We start from the raw sequence: 23,076 nt of genomic DNA, 5'->3' as shown, positions 1-23,076 counted from the left end.
GGTGGGAACGCGGCGGCATTGGGAACCCGTTGGCATTGGGAACCCGTTGACGTGGGGAACCTGTTGGCGTGGCGAACCCGTTGACGTGGGGAACCCGTTGGTGTGGGGAACCCATTGACGTCGGGAACCCATTGGTGGGAACGCGGCGGCATTGGGAACCCATTGACATTGGGATCCCATTGGCGTCGGGAACCCATTGGTGGGAAGGCGGTGGCATCGGGAACCCATTGGTGGGAACGCGGTGGCATTGGGAATGCGGTGGCATTGGGAACCCATTGGTGGGAACCCATTGGCGTCGGGAACCCATTGGCGGGAACCCATTGGCGTCGGGAACCCATTGGCGTCGGGAACCCATTGGCATCGGGAACCCATTGGTGGGAATGCGGTGGCATCGGGAACCCATTGGTGGGAACGCGGCAGCATCGGGAACGCGGCGGCGTGGGGAACCCATTGGCGGGAACGCGGCGGCATCGGGAACCCATTGGTGGGAACGCGGCAGCATCGGGAACGCGGCGGCGTGGGGAACCCATTGGTGGGAACGCGGCGGCATCGGGAACGCGGTGGCATCGGGAACCCATTGGTGGGAACGCGGCGGCATCGGGAGCGCGGCGTCGGGAGCGCGGCGGTGTGGGGAGGAAGGGGCTGGAGAGCCGGCTTTGCGTGGTGGTTGTGGTGGCGAGGTGGTGGCTCCGTGCGCAGGGCTCCCCGGCGGCCAGGCGGGCGTTCGTGCCGCAGCTCCGCAGCGGGAAGTTCAACGTCCTGCTCACCACCTACGAGTACATCATCAAGGACAAGCACATCCTGGCCAAGGTGGGCCCGGCGGCTGAGCCCGGCTTAGCGCCCGGGGAGCCGCTCGGGGTTCATTGGAATCTCCCCTCGGAAGTAGAATTAATTTCCCCTCGGGATTCATTAGAATCTCCGCTCAGAATCAGCCCCGGATTTTAAGCTGTGTTTAAGCTGCTTCTGAGCGGACTCTCTTCCTTTTCCCCTCCGTTTAACCGAGTTAAACCCAGCTTAACTCCTGAACCGTCTTCCATTTCTCCTGTTTAACCAAGTTAAACCCGGTTTAACTCGCGACCCCTCTTCCCTTTCCCCTCCGTTTAACCGAGTTAAACCCGGTTTAATTCGCAATCCCTCTTCCCTTTCCCCTCCATTTAACCGAGTTAAACCCAGCTTAACTTCTGAACCCTCTTCCCTTTCCCCTCTGTTTAACCAAGTTAAACCCGGCTTAAATTATGACCCCTCTCCCCTTTCCCATCCATTTAACCAAATTAAACCCAGTTTAACTTGCGACCCCGCTTCCCTTTCTCCTCTGTTTAACCAAGTTAAACCTGGCTTAACTCATGACCCCTCTTCCCTTTCTCCTCTGTTTAACCAAGTTAAACCCAGTTTAATTTGCAACCCCTCTTCCCTTTCTCCTCTGTTTAACTGAGTTAAACCCGGCTTAAATTGTGACCTCTCTCCCCTTTGCCATCCATTTAACCAAGTTAAACCCGGTTTAACTCGTGAACTGTCTTCCCTTTCCCTTCCATTTACCCAAGTTAAACCCGGTTTAACTCACAACCCCTCTTCCCTTTCTCCTCTGTTTAACTGAGTTAAACCCGGCTTAAATTGTGACCTCTCTCCCCTTTGCCATCCATTTAACCAAGTTAAACCCAGTTTAACTCGTGAACTGTCTTCCCTTTCCCTTCCATTTACCCAAGTTAAACCCGGTTTAACTCACAACCCCTCTTCCCTTTCTCCTCTGTTTAACTGAGTTAAACCCGGCTTAAATTGTGCCCTCTCTCCCCTTTGCCATCCATTTAACCAAGTTAAACCCAGTTTAACTCGTGAACTGTCTTCCCTTTCCCTTCCATTTACCCAAGTTAAACCCGGTTTAACTCACAACCCCTCTTCCCTTCCCCCTCCATTTCCCCAAGTTAAACCCAGCTTAACTCGCAAACACCCAAAACCCCTCAAAAAGCACCCAAACCCCATCAAACCGCCACCGTTTTCCGCCGAATCTTCGCCGCGCGGGCGCTGCCCGGCTTTCCCGCGTGGTGATTTCCGCCCGTCCCGCCGCAGATCCGCTGGAAATACATGATCGTGGACGAGGGCCACCGCATGAAGAACCACCACTGCAAGCTGACGCAGGTGCTCAACACGCACTACGTGGCGCCGCGGCGCCTGCTGCTCACGGGGACGCCGCTGCAGAACAAGCTGCCCGAGCTCTGGGCGCTGCTCAACTTCCTGCTGCCCACCATCTTCAAGAGCTGCTCCACCTTCGAGCAGTGGTTCAACGCGCCCTTCGCCATGACCGGGGAGAAGGTGACGGGACGGGGGGCGGGCGGAAAAAGCCGCCGGGAAATGGTGTTTGCTCGGGGGATGATCGGGTCTCGGGTCAAAGTTGAGTCTCGAATCGGGTCTCGGATCAAAGTTGAGTCTCGAATCGGGTCTCGGATCAAAGTTGAGTCTCAAATCGAGTCTCGGATCAAAGTTGAGTCTCGAATCAGGTCTCGGGTCATCAAAGTTGAGTCTCAGACCGGGTCTTGGATCAAAGCTGAGTCTCGAATCGGGTCTCGGATCAAAGCTGAGTCTCGAATTGGGTCTCGGATCAAAGCTGAGTCTCGAATTGGGTCTCGGATCAAAGCTGAGTCTCAGATCGGGTCTCGGATCATCAAAGTTGAGTCTCGAATCAGGTCTCGGATCAAAGTTGAGTCTCGAATTGGGTCTCGGATCAAAGCTGAGTCTCGAATTGGGTCTCGGATCAAAGTTGAGTCTCGAATTGGGTCTCGGATCAAAGCTGAGTCTCGAATCGGGTCTCGGGTCATCAAAGTTGAGTCTGGAATCGGGTCTCGGATCAAAGCTGAGTCTCGAATTGGGTCTCGGATCAAAGCTGAGTCTCAGATCGGGTCTCGGATCATCAAAGTTGAGTCTCGAATCGGGTCTTGGATCAAAGTTGAGTCTCGGATCGGGTCTCGGGTCATCAAAGTTGAGTCTCAGATTGGGTCTCGGGTCATCGAAGTTGAGTCTCAGATCGGGTCTCAGATCAAAGTTGAGTCTCAAATTGAGTCTCAGATCATCAAAGATGAGTCTCGGAATCATCGATGTCCAGTCTCAAACTGGGCCTCGGATCAGCAAAGCCGAGTCTCAAATTGAGTCTCGGATCAGCAAAGTTGAGTCTTGAATCGAGTCTCAGATCATTGACATCAAGTCTTGAATCGAGTTCGGATCAGCAAAACCAAGTCTGGAATCGAGTCTCGGATCAGCAAAGCTGAGTCTCTAATTGGGTCTCGGATCAGCAAAGTCGAGTCTTGAATCAAGTTTTGGATCATTGACGTCAAGTCTTGAATCGAGTGTTGGATCAGCAAAGCTGGGTCTCGAATTGGGTCTCGGCTCAGTAAAGTCGAGTCTCAAATCGAGTCGCAGATCAACAAAGTCGAGTCTCAAATCGATTCTTGGCTCATCGACGTCGAGTCTCGAATTCGGTTGTTTGAGACTCAGTTTTATTGAGGCATTTGAGACTCGACTTCGATGATCGACTTCCAATCGATTCGAGACTCAACTTAGATCTGAGATGATCCAGGACTTGATTCGAATCCGATGATCGACTCCCGGATCAAATCTCCAATCAAGTCTTGAATCCCTCAATCAAATTCGAGCCTCAAATGATCAAATTCGAGTCTCAAATCGAATTGAGTCTCAAGTAACCGAATTCTGGAAGCGCGGAGCCGTCGCTGCCGTTAACGCATCGCGACGCCCGAGCTTTATCGGGGGAGATAAACCCAGCTTGAAATTGAAGCACAGAGCCCCCGGGTCGCGGCGATTCCGCCCGGGAGGTTCGTGGCGTCCCGGTTCGCGGTGTAACCGCCATGTTCTCCGCAGGTGGATCTGAACGAGGAGGAGACCATCCTGATCATCCGGCGCCTGCACAAGGTGCTGCGGCCCTTCCTGCTGCGCCGCCTCAAGAAGGAGGTGGAGGCGCAGCTGCCCGAGAAGGTGAGAGAAACAACGTTCTGTTCGGGGCTCCATCTTGTGTCGGGGTCTTCTCCCCCCAGGGCCCAAAATGGCGCCAGAATCACCTCAGGGATCAAAATGGGACCAAAAGTCACCTCAGGGCCCCAAATGGCGCCAAAATCACTTCAGGGTCAAAATGGCGCCAGAATCACCTCAGGGTTCAAAATGGCGCCAGAATCACCTCAGGGTTCAAAATGGCGCCAGAATCACCTCAGGGTTCAAAATGGCGCCAGAATCACCTCAGGGTTCAAAATGGCGCCAGAATCACCTCAGGACTCAAAATGGCGCCAGAATCACCTCAGGGCTCAAAATGGTGCCAGAATCACCTCAGGGCTCAAAATGGCGCCCGAATCACCTCAGGGCCCAAAATGGCGCCAGAATCACCTCAGGGCTCAAAATGGCACCAGAATCACCTCAGGGCTCAAAATGGCACCAAAATCACCTCAGGGTCAAAATGGCGCCAGAGTCACCTCAGGGATCAAAATGGCGCCAAAAGTCACCTCAGGGCCCAAAATGGGACCAAAATCAGCTCAGGGCCCAAAATGGTGCCAGAATCCCCTCAGGGATCAAAATGGCGCCAAAATCACCTCAGGGCTCCAAATGGCGCCAAAGTCACCTCAAGGTTCAAAATGGTGCCAGAATCACCTCAGGACTCAAAATGGCGCCAGAATCACCTCAGGGCCCAAAATGGCGCCAGAATCACCTCAGGGCCCAACATGGCAGCCCCAGGGGAGTGATCTTGGCGCCATTTTGAGTGAAAAACAGGGGGGTTGGGTGAACTCGCACCGCGCCGCGGGTGTCCGGGGGGGTCCCCGGTGCCGCTGTGGTGACCGAAGCTCCGGTGTCCCCGCAGGTGGAGTACGTGATCAAGTGCGACATGTCGGCGCTGCAGCGCGTGCTGTACCGGCACATGCAGGCCAAGGGCGTCCTGCTGACCGACGGCTCCGAGAAGGACAAGAAGGTGCGCCCGCCAACATGGCCGCTTTTTGCCTCTTTGGCGCCAAAATGGCGGCTTTTGGCCATCGTTCTGTGGTCAGAGTGGGGCTGGAAAGGCCTCTTTGGGCCCCAAAATGGCGGCTTTTGGCCATCGTTCTGTGGTCAGATCGGGGCTGGAAAGGCCTCTTTGGGCCCAAAATGGCGGCTTTTTGCCTCTTTGGGCCCCAAAATGGCGGCTTTTGGCCATCGTTCTGTGGTCAGAGTGGGGCTGGAAAGGCCTCTTTGGGCGCCAAAATGGCGGCTTTTTGCCTCTTTGGGCACCAAACTCGTGGCTTTCTGCCTCTTTGGGTGCCAAAATCATGGGTTTTCGCTTCTTTGGGCACCAAAATGGTGGCTTTTTGCCTCTTTGGCGCCAAAATGGCGGCTTTTGGCCATCGTTCTGTGGTCAGATCGGGGCTGGAAAGGCCTCTTTGGCACCAAAATTGTGGCTTTTCGCCTCTTTGACGCCAAAATTGTGGCTTTTCACCATCATTTTGTGGTCAGATTTGGGCTGGAAACGCCTCTTTGGGCGCCAAAATGGCGGCTTTTTGCCTCTTTGGGTGCCAAAATCATGGGTTTTCGCCTCTTTTGTTGCCAAAATTGTGGCTTTTCACCATCATTTTGTGGTCAGATTTGGGCTGGAAAGGCCTCTTTGGGCACCAAAATTGTGGCTTTTCGCCTCTTTTGGCCCCAATTTCGTGGCTTTTTGCCTCTTTGGAGCCAAAATGGTGGCTTTTGGCCATCGTTCTGTGGTCAGATTGGGACTGGAAAGGCCTCTTTGGGCACCAAAATTGTGGCTTTTCGCCTCTTTGGGCGCCAAAATTGTGGCTTTTTGCCATCTTTTGGCCCCAAACTCGCAGCTTTTTGCCTCTTTGGGTGCCAAAATCACGGCTTTTTGCCTCTTTGACACCAAAATTGTGGCTTTTCGCCATCATTTTGTGGTCAGATTGGGGCTGGAAACGCCTCTTTGGGCCCCAAAATGGCGGCTTTTTGCCTCTTTGGGCCCCAAAATGGCGGCTTTTTGCCTCTGGGTGCCAAAATCATGGCTTTTCACCATCGTTCTGTGCTTAAATTGGGGCTGGAAACGCCTCTTTGGGCACCAAAATTGTTGCTTTTCGCCTCCTTTGGCACCGAAATCGCAACTTTTCCCCTCTTTGGCGCCAAACTCGCTCCTTTTTAATTGGGTTTGTTAATTGCGCTTGCGACTCGCGCAGGGGAAGGGCGGCACCAAGACCCTGATGAACACCATCATGCAGCTGCGCAAGATCTGCAACCACCCCTACATGTTCCAGCACATCGAGGTACAACCCCCAAAACACCCGAATTCGGGTAAAACACCCCGATCCGGAAGGGCGGGAAACCCGGCGCCCACCTCGGCCACCTCGGCCACCAAAACGCTCGGAAATCGGCTCAAACGCGCCCAGTGAAGCGATAGCGCCTACGGGTGGGGGTTAGAAAACGGGGGCTGGTTTTGGGGGCGTTTCTTAGGGTTTTGGGGGTGGTTTCCAACGCGAATTTTACCCCAATTTCCGACATTAAAATTTGGCCCTGATTTCCGACGCGAGATTTCGTCCCCAATTTCCCACGTGAAATTTCGGCCCCAGTTTCCACCGCGAATTTCAGCCCCAATTTCCAATGTAAAATTTGGCCCTGATTTCCGACACGAAATTTCGTCCCCAATTTCCGACGCGAAATTTCGACCCCAATTTTCCTCGTGAAATTTCGACCCCGATTTCCCACGTAAAATTTCGGCCCCAATTTCCGACGCAAATTTCGGCCCCAATTTCCAATATAAAATTTCGGCCCCAATTTCCGCCGTGAATTTCATCCCCAATTTCCGATGTAAAATTTCGACCCCGATTTCCCACGTAAAATTTCATCCCAAATTTCCGACGCGAATTTCGTCCCCAATTTCCAATGTAAAATTTCGGCCCCAATTTCCCACGTGAAATTTTGGCCCAAATTTCCGACACGAATTTCGTCCCCAATTTCCAATGTAAAATTTCGGTCCCAATTTCCCACGTAAAATTTCAACCCCAATTTCCCACACAAATTTTGTCCCCGATTTACGACATAAAATTTTGGGCCCCATTTCCCAATGCTGAAATTTCGGCCCCAATTTCCCACGTGAAATTTCGGCCCAAATTTCCCACATGAAATTTCGACCCCGATTTCCCACGCGAAATTTCGTCCCCAATTTTCAATGTAAAATTTTGCCCCAATTTCCCACATGAAATTTTGGCTCCAATTTCCCACGTAAATTCTTGTTTCCACTGTTAAAATTTCGTCCCCGATTTCCGACGCGAAATTTCGTCCCAAATTTCCGATATAAAATTTCTACCCCAATTTCCCACGTAAAATTTCATCCCAGATTTCCGACGTGGAATTTCAGCCTAATTTCCGATGTAGAATTTTGCCCCGATTTCCAATGTAAAATTTTGGCCCCAATTTCCCACGCGAAATTTCGACCCCGATTTCCCGCGTAAAATTTTGGCCCCAACTTCCCACGCGAAATAATTTTGTCCCCGATTTCCCACGCGTGAAATTTCGGCCCCGATTTCCCACGTAAATTCTCGTTTCCAACCTAAATTTTGCCTCGATTTCCAACTCGATTTCTCCTCCCGCTCGCAGGAATCGTTCTCGGAGCACTTGGGCTTCACGGGCGGCATCGTGCAAGGGTGAGCTGGGTATTTTAGCCCAACATTCCTATTTTCCCCTGTATTTGTGCGTTTCCCGCTCCTGGAGTGATTAATCAGCCTCTTAACGACCCCGACGCCAGGGTTTTAACCTCAAATCCGTCTTTTTGCCCCGTTTTCAGGCTGGATCTGTACCGGGCGTCGGGGAAGTTCGAGCTCCTGGACAGGATCCTCCCCAAGCTCCGCGCCACCAACCACAAGGTGCTGCTGTTCTGCCAGATGACGTCGCTCATGACCATCATGGAGGATTATTTCGCTTACCGCGGCTTCAAGTACCTCAGGCTGGATGGTGAGTGGTCGCCGGGCCGTTAGTCCAGAGATTAAACCCGCCCTGGGCCCAACTGTGGCCTTAAAACCAGGTGTGGGCCTGAATTGTGGCCTTAAAACCAAGCGTGGGCCTGAATTGTGACCTTAAAACCAAGCGTGGGCCCAACTTGTGACCTTAAAACCAGGTGTGGGCCCAACTCGTGGCCTTAAAACCAAGCGTGGGCCTGAATTGTGACCTTAAAACCAAGCGTGGGCCCAACTTGTGGTCTTAAAACCAAGCGTGGGCCTGAATTGTGGCCTTAAAACCAAGCGTGGGCACAACTCGTGGTCTTAAAACCAAGCGTGGGCCCAACTTGTGGCCTTAAAACCAAGCATAGGCCCAACTCGTGGCCTTAAAACCAAGCGTGGGCACAACTCGTGATCTTAAAACCAAGCGTGGGCCCAACTCGTGGCTTTAAAACCAAGCGTGGGCCCAACTCGTGGCCTTAAAACCAAGCGTGGGCCCAACTCGTGGCCTTAAAACCAGATGTGGGCCCAACTTGTGGCCTTAAAACCAAGCATGGGCCCAACTTGTGGCCTTAAAACCAAGCGTGGGCCCAACTCGTGGCCTTAAAACCAACTGCAAGCCTAAATGTGGCCTTAAAACCAACTGCAGGTTACTGGAGTAACATGGGGCTGGAGTAACTGAGGAGTAACTGGAGACAGGAGTAACATGGGGCTGGAGTAACTGGGGACAAGAGTAACATGGGGCTGGAGTAACTGGAGACAAGAGTAACATGGGGCTGGAGTAACTGAGGAGTAACCGGAGACAGGAGTAACATTGGGATGGAGTAACTGACGAGTAACTGGAGACAAGAGTAACATGGGGCTGGAATAACTGGGGACAGGAGTAACATGGAGCTGGAGTAATGGAGAAGTAACATGGGGCTGGAGTAACCGAGGAGTAACTGGAGACAGGAGTAACATGGGGCTGGAGTAACTGGGGACAGGAGTAACATGGAGCTGGAGTAACTGGGGACAAGAGTAACATGGGGTTGGAGTAACTGGGGAGTAACATGGGGCTGGAGTAACCAAGGAGTAACTGGAGACAGGAGTAACATGGGGATGGAGTAACTGGGGACAGGAGTAACATGGAGCTGAAGTAACGGAGAAGTAACATGGGGCTGGAGTAACCGAGGAGTAACATGGGACTGGAGTAACTGAGAAGTAACATGGGGCTGGAGTAACCGAGGAGTAACATGGGACTGGAGTAACTGAGAAGTAACACGGGGCTGGAGTAACTGAGGAGTAACATGGGGCTGGAGTAACTGAGGAGTAACCAGAGACAGGCGTAACATGGGGCTGGAGTAACTTAGGGTGGGAGTAACGGAGGAGCGAGCGGGTTGGGAGCAACGGTGTAGTGTGGGTGTAGTGTGGGTGTAGTGGGGTGTAGTAGGGGTGTAGCGGGGGTGTAGCGCGGGTGTAGCGCGGGTGTAGCAGCGGCGCTGGCTGGCGCAGGCACGACGAAGGCGGAGGACCGGGGGATGCTGCTGAAGACGTTCAACGAGCCGGGCTCCGAGTACTTCATCTTCCTGCTGAGCACCCGCGCCGGCGGGCTGGGCCTCAACCTGCAGTCGGCCGACACCGTCATCATCTTCGACAGCGACTGGAACCCCCACCAGGTACGGCACCGCCCAGAATCACCCCGAATCACCCAAAAAGCGCACCGGCGGCAGCTTTGGCGGCGGCTGGAAGCCCCACCGGGTACCAAAATCACTGGAAAATAACCCAAAATAGCCAAAAACGCGCACAAACAATCGCAGTTGTCATCTTTGAGTGTGACTGGAACCCTCGTTGGGTACCAAAATCACTGGAAAATAACCCAAAATAGCCAAAAATGCGCACCAACAATCGCTGTTGTCACCTTTGAGTGTGACTGGAACCCTCGTTGGGTACCAAAATCACTGGAAAATAACCCAAAATAGCCAAAAATGCGCACCAACAATCGCTGTTGTCACCTTTGAGTGTGACTGGAACCCTCGTTGGGTACCAAAATCACTGGAAAATAACCCAAAATAGCCAAAAATGCGCACAAACAGTCACTGTCGTCATCTTTGAGTGTGACTGGAACCCTCTTGGGTACCAAAATCACTGGAAAATAACCCAAAATAGCCAAAAACGCACACAAACCATCACTGTCGTCATCTTTGAGTGTGACTGGAACCCTCGTTGGGTACCAAAATCACTGGAAAATAACCCAAAATAGCCAAAAATGCACACAAACAGTTACTGTCATCATCTTTGAGTGTGACTGGAACCCTCGTTGGGTACCAAAATCACTGGAAAATAACCCAAAATAGCCAAAAACGCACACAAACCATCACTGTCGTCATCTTTGAGTGTGACTGGAGCCCTAATCAGGGATTCTGCCCCAAAATGTGGGGATTCTGCCCCAAAACGTGGAGAATCTGCCCCAAAATGTGGGAAATCTGCCTTAAAATGTGGAGAATCTGCCTCAAAATGTGGGGATTCTGCCCCAAATCTTTGAGATTCCGCCCCAAATCTTTGAATTCTGCCCCAAAACTTCAGGATATTCCGCCCCAAATCTTCACCTTTCCGCCCCAAAACTTCACAATTCCACCCCAAAACTTCAAATTCCGCCCCAAATCTTCACAGTTCCACCCCAAAACTTCACAATTCCACCCCAAAACTTCAAATTCCACCCCAAATCTTCACAATTCCACCCCAAAACTTCACAATCCCACCCCAAACTTCAAATCCCACCCCAAACTTCAAATCCCACCCCAAAATTGTTGATTCCTCCCCAAATCCCCCCGCACCACCCCTCTTGACGTTCCCCCCGCTCCCGCATTTCCCATCCCCGCTCCGTTTTGGGCCCTAAACCGGCGTTTTGGGCCCTAAACCGGCCTTTTGAACCCTAAACCGGCGTTTTGGGCCCTAAACCGGCGTTTTGGGCCCTAAACCGGCGTTTTGAACCCTAAACCGGCGTTTTGGGCCCTTAACCGGCGTTTTGAACCCTAAACCGGCGTTTTGAACCCTAAACCGGCGTTTTGAACCCTAAACCAGCGTTTTGGGCCCTAAACCGGCGTTTTGGGCCCTAAACCGGCGTTTTGGGCCCTAAACCAGCCTTTTGGGCCCTAATCCGGCCTTTTGGGCCCTAAACCGGCGTTTTGGGCCCTAAACCGGCATTTTGGGCCCTAAACCGGCATTTTGGGCCCTAAACCGGCGTTTTGGGCCCTAATCCGGCGTTTTGGGCCCTAATCCGGCGTTTTGGGCCCTAATCCGGCGTTTTGGGCCCTAAACCGGCGTTTTGGGCCCTTAACTGGCGTTTTGGGCCCTAAACCGGCCTTTTGGGCCCTTAACCGGCGTTTTGGGCCCTAATCCGGCATTTTGGGCCCTAAACCGGCGTTTTGGGCCCTAAACCGGCGTTTTGGGCCCTAATCCGGCCTTTTGGGCCCTAATCCGGCCTTTTGGGCCCTAATCCGGCCTTTTGGGCCCTAATCCGGCCTTTTGGGCCCTAAACCGGCCTTTTGGGCCCTAAACCAGCGTTTTGTGCGTGGCGAAAACGCCGGATTTTTGGGGGGGCGGCGATGTCTGAACGGGGGGCGTTCTGGCTCAGGACCTGCAGGCTCAGGACCGCGCGCACCGCATCGGGCAGCAGAACGAGGTGCGGGTGCTGCGGCTCTGCACCGTCAACAGCGTGGAGGAGAAGATCCTGGCGGCCGCCAAGTACAAGCTCAACGTGGACCAGAAGGTGATCCAGGCCGGCATGTTCGACCAGAAATCCTCCAGCCACGAGCGCCGAGCCTTCCTGCAGGCCATCCTGGAGCACGAGGAGCAGGACGAGGTGCGGAGGGGACGGGGGGGATGGCGCGGGGGGGAAATAAGGCGGGGGGAAAAAGATGGCGGGGAAAATATGGCAGGGGAAAAGATGGCGGGGGAAATATGGCGGGGGAAATATGGCGGGGGAAAATATGGTGGGGAAATATGGTGGGGAGAAAAATATGGCGGGGAAAATATTGCGGGGAAAATATGGCGGGGGAAATATGGCAGGAAAAGATGGCGGGGAAAATATGGTGGGGAGAAAAATATTGCGGGGAAAATATGGCGGGGAAATATGGCGGGGAAATATGGTGGGGAAAATATGGCGGGGAAAGTATGGCGGGAAAATATGGCGGGGAAAGATGGCGGGGAAAATATGGGGGGGAGGAAAATATGGTGGGGAAAATATGGCGGGGGAAAAGATGGCGGGGAAAATATGGGGGGGAGAAAAATGTGGTGGGGAAAAATATGGCGGGGAGGAAAAGATGGCGGGGAAAAATATGGCGGGAAGACAAATATGGCAGGAAGAAAAATATGGCGGGAAAAATTATGGTGGGAAGAAAAAGATGGCGGGGAGAAAAATATGGCGGGGAGAATATGGCGGGAAAATATGGCGGGGAGGAAAAGATGGCGGGAAGAAAAAGATGGGGGGGAAAAAATATGGTGGGGAGAAAAAGATGGCGGGAAGAAAAAGGGCGGGGAAAAATATGGCGGGAAAAAAATGGCGGGGAGAAAAATGGTGGGGAAAAATATGACGGGAAGAAAAATATGGCGGGAAAAATTATGGTGGGAAGAAAAAGGGCGGGAAGAAAATTATGGCGGGGAAAAAATATGGCGGGAAAAAAATGGTGGGGAGAAAAATGGCGGGGAAAATTATGGCGGGAAAAATTATGGCGGGAAAAAAAAAGGGGTGGGGAAAAATATGGCGGGAGGGAAAATATGGCGGGAAAAAATATGGCGGGAAGAAAAAAATGGCCAAAAAATGGCACCACGGCCACGAAGTCAAGGGCGTGTGGGGCCTAAAATCTGAATAATTGAGGCTAAAATCTGAATAATTGGGGCTAAAATCTGAATAATTGGGGCTAAAAAGCCAAAAAATGGCTCCAGGGCCTCAAGGCCGAGGCTGTGAGGGCGTTAAGTGTTGAAATAATGGCTCCGTGCCCCCAAAGCTGAGGGGACGTGGGGGTTAAAAGGCAAAATAATTAACAACGCTGCTTCGTGTTGAGTTTTGAGGCGATTTTGGTGCCGTTTGGGGGGATTTTGGTGCCGTTTTAATGCTGGTTTTTGTTCAAATGCGCAGGAGGAGGACGAGGTTCCCGATGACGAGACCGTGAACCAAATGATCGCGCGCCACGAGGAGGAGTTCGACCTCTTCATGGTGAGGGGGACCCCAAAACGCCTCTTGACACCCCAAAAAGCGCCGTTTCCCCGCCCAAAACCGCCTGTTTTCACACGTCCCAAAAAACCCGCTTTCCCACCCCAAAAAACGCCGTTTTCTGCCCAAAAAGAGCCGTTTTCCCACCCGAACAGCGCGGTTTTCCACCGCAAAATGCATCATTTTGGCAACTATTTTGTGTTTTGAGGTGATTTTTGTTGCCCCGGCGCCATTTCGAGCCCTGAGGTGATTTTGGTGCCGCCATTTTGTGTTTCGAGGTGATTTTTGTTGCCCCTCCGGCCGCCATTTTGTGTTCTGAGGTGATTTTATCACCATTTCAAGCCCTGAGGTGATTCTGGTGCCGCCATTTTGTGTCTTGAGGTGATTTTATCACCATTTCAAGCCCTGAGGTGATTCTGGTGCCGCCATTTTGTGTCTTGAGGTGGATTTAGCGCCATTTTGTGTTTCGAGGTGATTTTTGTTGCCCCTCCGGCCGCCATTTTGTGTTCTGAGGTGATTTTATCACCATTTCAAGCCCTGAGGTGATTCTGGTGCCGCCATTTTGTGTCTTGAGGTGGATTTAGCGCCATTTTGTGTCTCAAGGTGATTTTTGTTGCCCCTCTGGCCGCCATTTTGTGTTCTGAGGTGATTTTATCACCATTTCAAGCCCTGAGGTGATTCTGGTGACGCCATTTTGTGTTCTGAGGTGATTTTATCACCATTTCAAGCCCTGAGGTGATTTTAGTGCCGCCATTTTGTGTTGTGAGGTGATTTTAGTGCCGCCATTTTGTGTTGTGAGGTGATTTTAGCACCATTTTGTGTTTTGAGGTGATTTTTGTTGCCCCTCTGGCCGCCATTTTGAGCCCTGAGGTGATTCTGGTGCCGCCATTTTGTGTTGTGAGGTGATTTTGTACCCCTGGCGCCATTTTGAGGTGATTTTGGTGCCGCCATTTTGTGTCGTGAGGTGATTTTAGCACCATTTTGTGTTTTGAGGTGATTTTAGCGCCATTTTGCCCCCCGAGGCGCCGCTCCCATTCCACACCACAACAACCCCCTTTTTCTCCTCAAAACCCCCCCCAAATCCCTCAGAACCTCTCCAGCACCTCCCCACCCCCCCTCCGCCGCTATTCCTGAGGTAAACCCCTATTTATTCGCAATATCTGAGGTAAAACCCCTATTTATTCGCAATTCCTGAGGTAAACCCCTATTTATTCGCAATTCCCGAGGTAAACCCCTCTTTATTCGCAATTCCTGAGGTAAACCCCTCTTTATTCGCAATTCCTGAGGTAAACCCCTCTTTATTCGCAATTCCTGAGGTAAACCCCTCTTTATTCGCAATTCCTGAGGTAAACCCCTATTTATTCGCAATTCCCGACGTTAAACCCCTATTTATTCGCAATTCCTGAGGTAAACCCCTATTTATTCGCAATATCTGAGGTAAAACCCCTCTTTATTCGCAATTCCTGAGGTAAACCCCTATTTATTCGCAATTCCCGACGTTAAACCCCTATTTATTCGCAATTCCTGAGGTAAACCCCTATTTATTCGCAATATCTGAGGTAAAACCCCTATTTATTCGCAATTCCTGAGGTAAACCCCTATTTATTCGCAATTCCTGAGGTAAACCCCTCTTTATTCGCAATTCCTGAGGTAAACCCCTCTTTATTCGCAATATCTGAGGTAAACCCCTCTTTATTCGCTATTCCCGAGGTAAACCCCTATTTATTCGCAATTCCTGAGGTAAACCCCTATTTATTCGCTATTCCCGACGTTAAACCCCTCTTTATTCGCAATTCCTGAGGTAAACCCCTCTTTATTCGCAATTCCTGAGGTAAACCCCTCTTTATTCGCAATTCCTGAGGTAAAACCCCTATTTATTCGCAATTCCTGAGGTAAACCCCTCTTTATTCGCAATTCCTGAGGTAAACCCCTATTTATTCGCAATATCTGAGGTAAAACCCCTCTTTATTCGCAATTCCTGAGGTAAACCCCTCTTTATTCGCAATTCCTGAGGTAAACCCCTCTTTATTCGCTATTCCTCAGGTTAAACCCCTCTTTATTCGCAACTCCTGAGGTAAACCCCTCTTTATTCGCAATTCCCGATGTTAAACCCCTATTTATTCGCAATTCCTGAGGTAAACCCCTATTTATTCGCAATATCTGAGGTAAAACCCCTCTTTATTCGCAATTCCTGAGGTAAACCCCTCTTTATTCGCAATTCCTGAGGTAAACCCCTATTTATTTTAGATGCTAATTCACTTTTGCAGCGCATGGACCTGGACCGGCGGCGCGAGGAGGCGCGGAACCCCAAGCGCAAGCCGCGGCTGATGGAGGAGGACGAGCTGCCATCTTGGATCATCAAGGACGACGCCGAGGTGGAGCGGCTGACCTGCGAGGAGGAGGAGGAGAAGATGTTCGGCCGCGGCTCCCGCCATCGCAAGGAGGTGGATTACAGCGACTCGCTCACCGAGAAGCAGTGGCTCAAGGTGGGGGGCCCCAAAACGGGGGATTTCTGCCCCAAAACGGGGGATTTCTGCCCCAAAACGGGGGAGTTCTGCCCCGAAATGTGGGGGTTATGACACAAAATGGCGGCTTCTTGAAGAGTTTGCCGCGAAACTTAAGGATTCCGCCATGAAACATGGGGGTTCTGTCACAATGCTAAGGGTTGCACCCCAAAACTTAGGGATTCTGCCCCGAAATGTGGGGGTTCTGCCCCGAAATGTGGGGGTTCTGCCCCGAAATGTGGGGGTTCTGCCCCAAAATGTGGGGTTTCTGCCCCAAAATGTGGGGGTTCTGCCCCAAAATGTGGGGATTCTGCCCCAAAATTTCAGCATTCTGACACAAAACTTAGGGATTCCACCCCAAAATGTGGGGATTTTGCCCCAAAACTTAAGGATTCTACCCCGAAACTTGGGGATTCTGCCCCAAAATATGGGGATTCTGCCCCAAAATGTGGGGATTCTACCCTAAAATGTGGGGGTTCTGCCCCGAAACGTGGGGATTGTGCCCTAAAACTTGGGGATTCTGCCCCAAAATGTGGGGATTCTGCCCTAAATCTTTGCGATTCTGCCCTAAAATCTCAGCATTCTGCCCCAAAACTTAGGGATTCCACCCCAAAACGTGGAGATTTTGCCCCAAAACTTAAGGAATCTGCCCCAAAACGTGGCCCCCGCGTCCCCTCCCACCCCAGAGGTTCCTTGACCTGAACGGACCCCAAATCGCGTCCCTGTCCCTGGGGACATTTGGGGACACAACCCCAAGGAAACCTCTTAATTAATGGTGATTAACACCTCATTTGCCCCCCTCCTAATGACCCCTTAACGAGGGACGTTTGTGGTCACCCCAGAATGGTCCCCATGGACCCCAAATCGTGTCCCTGTCCCTGGGGACATTTGGGGACACAACCCCAATAAATGGTGATTAACACCTCATTTGTCCCCTCCTAATGACCCCTTAACGAGGGACGTTTGTGGTCACCCCAGCATGGTCCCCATGGACCCCAAATCGCGTCCCTGTCCCTGGGGACATTTGGGGACACATCCCCAATTAATGGTGATTAACACCTCATTTGTCCCCTCCTAATGACCCCTTAACGAGGGACGTTTGTGGTCACCCCAGAATGGTCCCCATGGACCCCAAATCGTGTCCCTGTCCCTGGGGACATTTGGGGACACAACCCCAATAAATGGTGATTAACACCTCATTTGTCCCCTCCTAATGACCCCTTAACGAGGGACGTTTGTGGTCACCCCAGCATGGTCCCCATGGACCCCAAATCGCGTCCCTGTCCCTGGGGACATTTGGGGACACATCCCCAATTAATGGTGATTAACACCTCATTTACCCCCCTCCTAATGACCCCTTAACGAGGGACATTTGTGGCCACCCCAGCATGGTCCCCATGGACCCCAAATCGCGTCCATGTCCCTGGGGACATTTGGGGACACAACCCAACGAATCCCCCCCCCAGTCCACCCTCACGGGTGCCACCCCAAGCCCTCGTTGGTCGCTAATTAGCGCTAATTAACGACCGGCAGGCCATCGAGGAGGGGACGCTGGAGGAGATCGAGGAGGAGGTTCGCCAGAAGAAGTCGTCGCGCAAACGCAAGCGCGAGGGGGACGTGGGACCCTCGGCGCCCCCGGCCCCCGCGCGGCCCCGCGACCGCGACGACGACCCCAAGAGGCAGAAGAAACGGGGGCGCCCCCCCGCCGAGAAACTGGCGCCCAACCCGCCCCCCCTCACCCGCCGCATGAGGAAGATCGTGGACGCCGTCATCAAGTACAAGGACAGGTGGGACAATGGGGACAGTGGGACACGGGGGGCTCTTCCACGTGGTCGGTCAATGGGGGATTGGTTGGGTCAACAACCGAGGTTGTGGTGGCCACCAAGTGACCACGGTGGTTGGTGGGTCCCATGGGTCACTTGGGGACGATCTGAAGTCATCAAGTCCAAGGATGGTGGGGACAAAGGGGACAAAGGGACATGGGGACAATGGGACACAGGGGGGCTCTTCCACATGGTTGATCAATGGGGAATTGGTTGGGTCACCAACCGAGGTTGTGGTGGCCACCAAGTGACCACGGTGGTTGGTGGGTCCCATGGGTCACTTGGGGACGATCTGAAGTCATCAGGTCCAAGGATGGTGGGGACAATGGGACATGGGGACAATGGGGACAATGGGACATGGGGGGAGATTCCACATGGTCAGTTAATGGGGAATTGGTTGGGTCACCAACCGAGGTTGTGGTGGCCGTTGGTGGGTCCTGTTTGTCACCTGGGGATGATCTGAAGTCATCAAGTCCAAGGATGGTGGGGACAATGGGGACAGTGGGACACGGGGGGCTCTTCCAGATGATTGATTAATTAATGGGGGATTAATTGGGTCACCAGCCGAGGTTGTGGTGGCTGCAGATGTCACCGCAGTGGCCATTGGTGGGTCCCTTGTGTCACCGCACTCGTGGCCAATCTGAAGGGACCGAGCCCGTGCTTCATAATGAGCGCTGATTAATTAATGATGAATCAGTTAATGAGGTGGTTGAGGGGTCCCTTGTGTCACTGGGACCGAGCCCGTGCTTCATAATGAGCTCTGATTAATTAACGAGGAATCAGTTAACGAGGGTCCCTTGGTCACCACACTTGGGTCCAATCTGAAGGGACCGAGTGCCTGTTTCATAATGAACGCTGATTAATTAACGAGGAATCAGTTAATGAGGGTCCCTTGGTCACCACACTTGGGGCCAATGTGAAGGGACCGAGTGCCTGTTTCATAATGAGCGCTGATTAATTAACGAGGAATCAGTTAACGAGGTGGTCGAGGGTCCCTTGGTCACCACATTCAGGGCCAATCTGAAGGGACCAAGTGCCTGTTTCGTAATGAGCGCTGATTAATTAATGCGGAATCAGTTAATGAGGCGATTGAGGGGTCCCTTGTGTCACTGGGACCGAGCCCGTGCTTCATAATGAGCTCTGATTAATTAACGAGGAATCAGTTAACGAGGGTCCCTTGGTCACTGCACTTGGGTCCAATGTGAAGGGACCGAGTGCCTGTTTCATAATGAGCGCTGATTAATTAACGAGGAATCAGTTAACGAGGGTCCCTTGGTCGCCACACTTGGGTCCAATGTGAAGGGATCGAGCGCCTGTTTCATAATGAGCGCTGATTAATTAACGAGGAATCAGTTAACGAGGTGGTCGAGGGTCCCTTGGTCACCACACTTGGGTCCAATCTGAAGGGACCAAGCGCCTGTTTCATAATGAGCGCTGATTAATTAACGAGGAATCAGTTAACGAGGCGGTTGAGGGGTCCCTTGTGTCACTGGGACCGAGCCCGTGCTTCATAATGAGCTCTGATTAATTAACGAGGAATCAGTTAACGAGGGTCCCTTGGTCGCCACACTTGGGTCCAATGTGAAGGGACCGAGTGCTTGTTTCATAATGAGTGCTGATTAATTAATGAGGAATCAGTTAACGAGGTGGTCGAGGTTCCCTTGGTCACCACATTCAGGGCCAATCTGAAGGGACCAAGTGCCTGTTTCGTAATGAGTGCTGATTAATTAATGCGGAATCAGTTAATGAGGCGATTGAGGGGTCCCTTGTGTCACTGGGACCGAGCCCGTGCTTCATAATGAGCTCTGATTAATTAACGAGGAATCAGTTAACGAGGGTCCCTTGGTCCCCACACTCAGGGCCGATCCCCCTGCTCTTCCCAGTGTGGGTTGTGCTGCTTTCCATGGGGAAAACGGGTGTTTAACCCCCAAAAACCCCCCCGTGGGGACACCGGGGGACACCGGGGGACAGGGGGGGACAGGGGGACAGGGGGGGCCGGCGTCACTGTCCCCATTGTCCCTGCAGCAGCAGCGGCCGCCAGCTCAGCGAGGTTTTCATCCAGCTGCCCTCGCGCAAGGAGCTGCCCGAGTACTACGAGCTGATCCGCAGGCCCGTGGACTTCAAGAAGATCAAGGTGGGCCCGGAATCCTGCGGAACGCCCCCAAAACTGGGGGGAATCCCACACTGAGGCCTGGGAAAACACCCCCCCAAAACTGAGGGGAATGCCCGCCAAAATTGAGGGGAATCCCCCCCAAAATTGAGGGGAATCCTCCCCAAAACTGAGGGGAAATCCCACACTGAGGCCTGGGAAAACACCCCCCCAAAACTGAGGGGAATCCCCCCCAAAACTGAGGGGAATCCTCCCCAAAACTGAGGGGAATCCTCCCCAAAACTGAGGGAATCCCCCCCAAAACTGAGGGGAATCCCCCCCAAAACTGAGGGGAATCCCACACAGAGGCCTGGGAAAACACCCCCCCAAAACTGAGGGGAATCCCCCCCAAAACTGAGGGGAATCCCACACAGAGGCCTGGGAAAACACCCCCCCAAAACTGAGGGAAACCCCCCCAAAACTGAGGGGAATCCTCCCCAAAACTGAGGGGAAATCCCACACAGAGGCCTGGGAAAACACCCCCCCAAAACTGAGGGGAAAACATCCCCCCAAAACTGAGGGAAACCCCCCCCAAAACTGAGGGGAATCCCCCCCAAAACTGAGGGGAATCCCCCCCAAAACTGAGGGAAACCCCCCCAAAACTGAGGGGAATCCCCCCCAAAACTGAGGGGAATCCCACACAGAGGCCTGGGAAAACACCCCCCCAAAACTGAGGGGAATCCCCCCCAAAACTGAGGGAAACCCCCCCAAAACTGAGGGGAATCCCCCCCAAAATTGAGGGGAATCCCCCCCCAAAACTGAGGGGAATCCCCCCCAAAACTGAGGGGAATCCTCCCCAAAATTGAGGGGAATCCCCCCCAAAACTGAGGGGAATCCCCCCCCAAAACTGAGGGAATCCCCCCCCAAAACTGAGGGGAATCCCCCCCAAAACTGAGGGGAATCCTCCCCAAAACTGAGGGAATCCTCCCCAAAACTGAGGGAATCCCCCCAAAAATTGAGGGGAATCCCCCCCAAAAATTGAGGGGAATCCCCCCCAAAACTGAGGGGAATCCCCCCCAAACTGAGGGAAACCCCCCCAAAACTGAGGGGAATCCCCCCCAAAACTGAGGGGAATCCTCCCCAAAACTGAGGGGAATCCCCCCCAAACCAACACCCCTCACTCTCCCCTCACTCTCCCCTCACTGTCCTCTCATTGTCCCCTCACTGTCCTCTCTGTCCCCTCTCTGTCCCCTCACTGTCCTCTCTGTCCCCTCTCTGTCCCCTCACTGTCCTCTCTGTCCCCTCTCTGTCCCCTCTCTGTCCCCTCTCTGTCCCCTCTCTCTCCCCGCTGTCCCTGCTGTCCCGTCTCTGTCCTCTCTGTCCCCTCACTGTCCCCTCTGTCCCCTCTCTGTCCCCTCTCTGTCCCCTCTCTGTCCCCTCTGTCCCCTCTCTGTCCCCTCTGTCCCCTCTGTCCCCTCTGTCCCCTCTCTGTCCCCTCTCTGTCCCCTCTCTGTCCCCTCTCTGTCCCCTCTCTGTCCCCTCTGTCCCCTCTCTGTCCCCGCTGTCCCCTCTGTCCCCTCTGTCCCCTCTGTCCCCGCTGTCCCCCTGTCCCCGCTGTCCCCTCTGTCCCCGCTGTCCCCTCTCTGTCCCCTCTGTCCCCTCTCTGTCCCCGCTGTCCCCGCTGTCCCCGCTGTCCCCTCTCTGTCCCCTCTGTCCCCTCTCTGTCCCCTCTCTGTCCCCTCTCTGTCCCCTCTCTGTCCCCTCTGTCCCCTCTGTCCCCTCTGTCCCCGCTGTCCCCTCTGTCCCCGCTGTCCCCTCTGTCCCCGCTGTCCCCGCTGTCCCCTCTGTCCCCGCTGTCCCCAGGAGCGCATCCGGAACCACAAGTACCGCAGCCTGAACGACCTGGAGAAGGACGTGCTGCTGCTCTGCCAGAACGCGCAGACCTTCAACCTCGAGGGCTCGCTGGTGCGTCCCCTGCACCCCTGTCCCCCCCTGTCCCCCATGTCCCCCCCTGTCCCTCCCGGCCCCCCGTCCCCCCTGTCCCCAATGTCCCCCCGTCCCCCATGTCCCCCCTGTCCCCCCCTGTCCCCCCATGTCCCCCCGTCCCCCCATGTCCCCCCTGTCCCAAATGTCCCCCCTGTCCCCCCCTGTCCCCAATGTCCCCCAATGTCCCCCCCCTGTCCCCAATGTCCCCCAATGTCCCCCCCCATCCCCCCTGTCCCCCCTTGTCCCCCCCCATGTCCCCCCCTGTCCCCCGTCCCCCCTGTCCCCCCATGTCCCCCCTGTCCCAAATGTCCCCCCTGTCCCCCCTGTCCCCCCCCGTCCCCAGATGTCCCCCCATGTCCCCCCCTGTCCCCCCATGTCCCCCGATGTCCCCAATGTCCCCCCCTGTCCCCCAATGTCCCCCCTGTCCCTCCCCGTCCCCCATGTCCCCCAATGTCCCCCCCTGTCCCCAGTGTCCCCCATGTCCCCCACATCCCCCACTGTCCCCCACTGTCCCCAATGTTCCCCCTGTCCCCAATGTCCCCCAATGTCCCCCAATGTCCCCCAATGTCCCCAATGTCCCCAATGTCCCCCCTGTCCCCCAATGTCCCCCCGTCCCCCTGTCCCCCCTGTCCCCCAATGTCCCCAATGTCCCCCCTGTCCCCCCTGTCCCCCAATGTCCCCCCTGTCCCCCAATGTCCCCCTGTCCCCCCTGTCCCCCCCGTCCCCCCTGTCCCCGCTGTCCCCCCCTGTCCCCAATGTCCCCCCTGTCCCCAATGTCCCCCCTGTCCCCCCTGTCCCCCCCTGTCCCCCCCTGTCCCCCCTGTCCCCGCTGTCCCCCTGTCCCCGCTGTCCCCCTGTCCCCCTGTCCCCCCCTGTCCCCCCCTGTCCCCCCTGTCCCCGCTGTCCCCCTGTCCCCGCTGTCCCCCTGTCCCCCTGTCCCCCCTGTCCCCCCCTGTCCCCCCCTGTCCCCCCTGTCCCCGCTGTCCCCCTGTCCCCGCTGTCCCCGCTGTCCCCCTGTCCCCTGCTGTCCCCCCTGTCCCCGGTGTCCCCGGTGTCCCCACGGCCGCTGCCCGCAGATCTACGAGGACTCCATCGTGCTGCAGTCCGTGTTCACCAGCGTGCGGCAGAAGATGGAGAAGGAGGAGGAGAGCGAGGGCGAGGAGAGCGAGGAGGACGAGGAGCCCGAGGAGGACGGGTCCGAGGCCGAGGGTCAGTGGGGGGCACGGCCGGGGGGCACGGCCGGGGGGGCAGGAGATGGGGGGCAGGAGATGGGGGGCAGGAGATGGGGGGCACGGCCTGGGGAAAGGAGCTGGGGAAAGGAGTTGGGGGACAGGAGATGAGCAGCAGGGCTTGGGGGGCAGGAGGTGTGGGGCAGGGCTTGGGGGCACGGCCTGGGGGGCACAGCCTGGGGGGCAGGAGATGGGGGGCGGGAGGTGGGGACAGGAGTTGGGGGGCAGGAGGTGTGGGGCAGGACTTGGGGGGCAGGAGGTGGGGACAGGAGTTGGGGGGCAGAAGATGAGCAGCAGGGCTTGGGGGGCAGGAG

General features: G+C 54.4%; 1 protein-coding gene across 4 annotated transcripts in view; it reads left to right on the top strand.

Moving 5' to 3' along the window:
• SMARCA4 (SWI/SNF related BAF chromatin remodeling complex subunit ATPase 4) overlaps positions 1-23,076 on the top strand; it is a 43,346-nt gene that overhangs the window by 17,983 nt on the left and 2,287 nt on the right. For 3 of the 4 annotated variants that reach the window (XM_065859288.2, XM_071800652.1, XM_065859286.2), the window contains exons 18-32: positions 700-810; positions 2,065-2,307; positions 3,865-3,978; positions 4,850-4,957; positions 6,186-6,272; positions 7,603-7,649; positions 7,790-7,956; positions 9,432-9,595; positions 11,554-11,781; positions 13,057-13,134; positions 15,399-15,617; positions 17,169-17,422; positions 19,484-19,592; positions 21,411-21,512; positions 22,610-22,742. In XM_065859288.2, the coding sequence (XP_065715360.1) occupies positions 700-810; positions 2,065-2,307; positions 3,865-3,978; positions 4,850-4,957; positions 6,186-6,272; positions 7,603-7,649; positions 7,790-7,956; positions 9,432-9,595; positions 11,554-11,781; positions 13,057-13,134; positions 15,399-15,617; positions 17,169-17,422; positions 19,484-19,592; positions 21,411-21,512; positions 22,610-22,742 (2,164 nt within the window). The remainder of the gene's footprint in view (positions 1-699; positions 811-2,064; positions 2,308-3,864; positions 3,979-4,849; positions 4,958-6,185; positions 6,273-7,602; positions 7,650-7,789; positions 7,957-9,431; positions 9,596-11,553; positions 11,782-13,056; positions 13,135-15,398; positions 15,618-17,168; positions 17,423-19,483; positions 19,593-21,410; positions 21,513-22,609; positions 22,743-23,076) is intronic. The other variant, XM_065859287.2, reaches the window with a different exon arrangement.

This window comes from Patagioenas fasciata, chromosome 32, assembly GCF_037038585.1.
Source record: "Patagioenas fasciata isolate bPatFas1 chromosome 32, bPatFas1.hap1, whole genome shotgun sequence".
NCBI lineage: Eukaryota > Metazoa > Chordata > Aves > Columbiformes > Columbidae > Patagioenas > Patagioenas fasciata.
The sequence above is the reverse complement of the archived record's forward strand: the minus strand, read 5'-3'. Positions and strand labels throughout refer to the sequence as shown.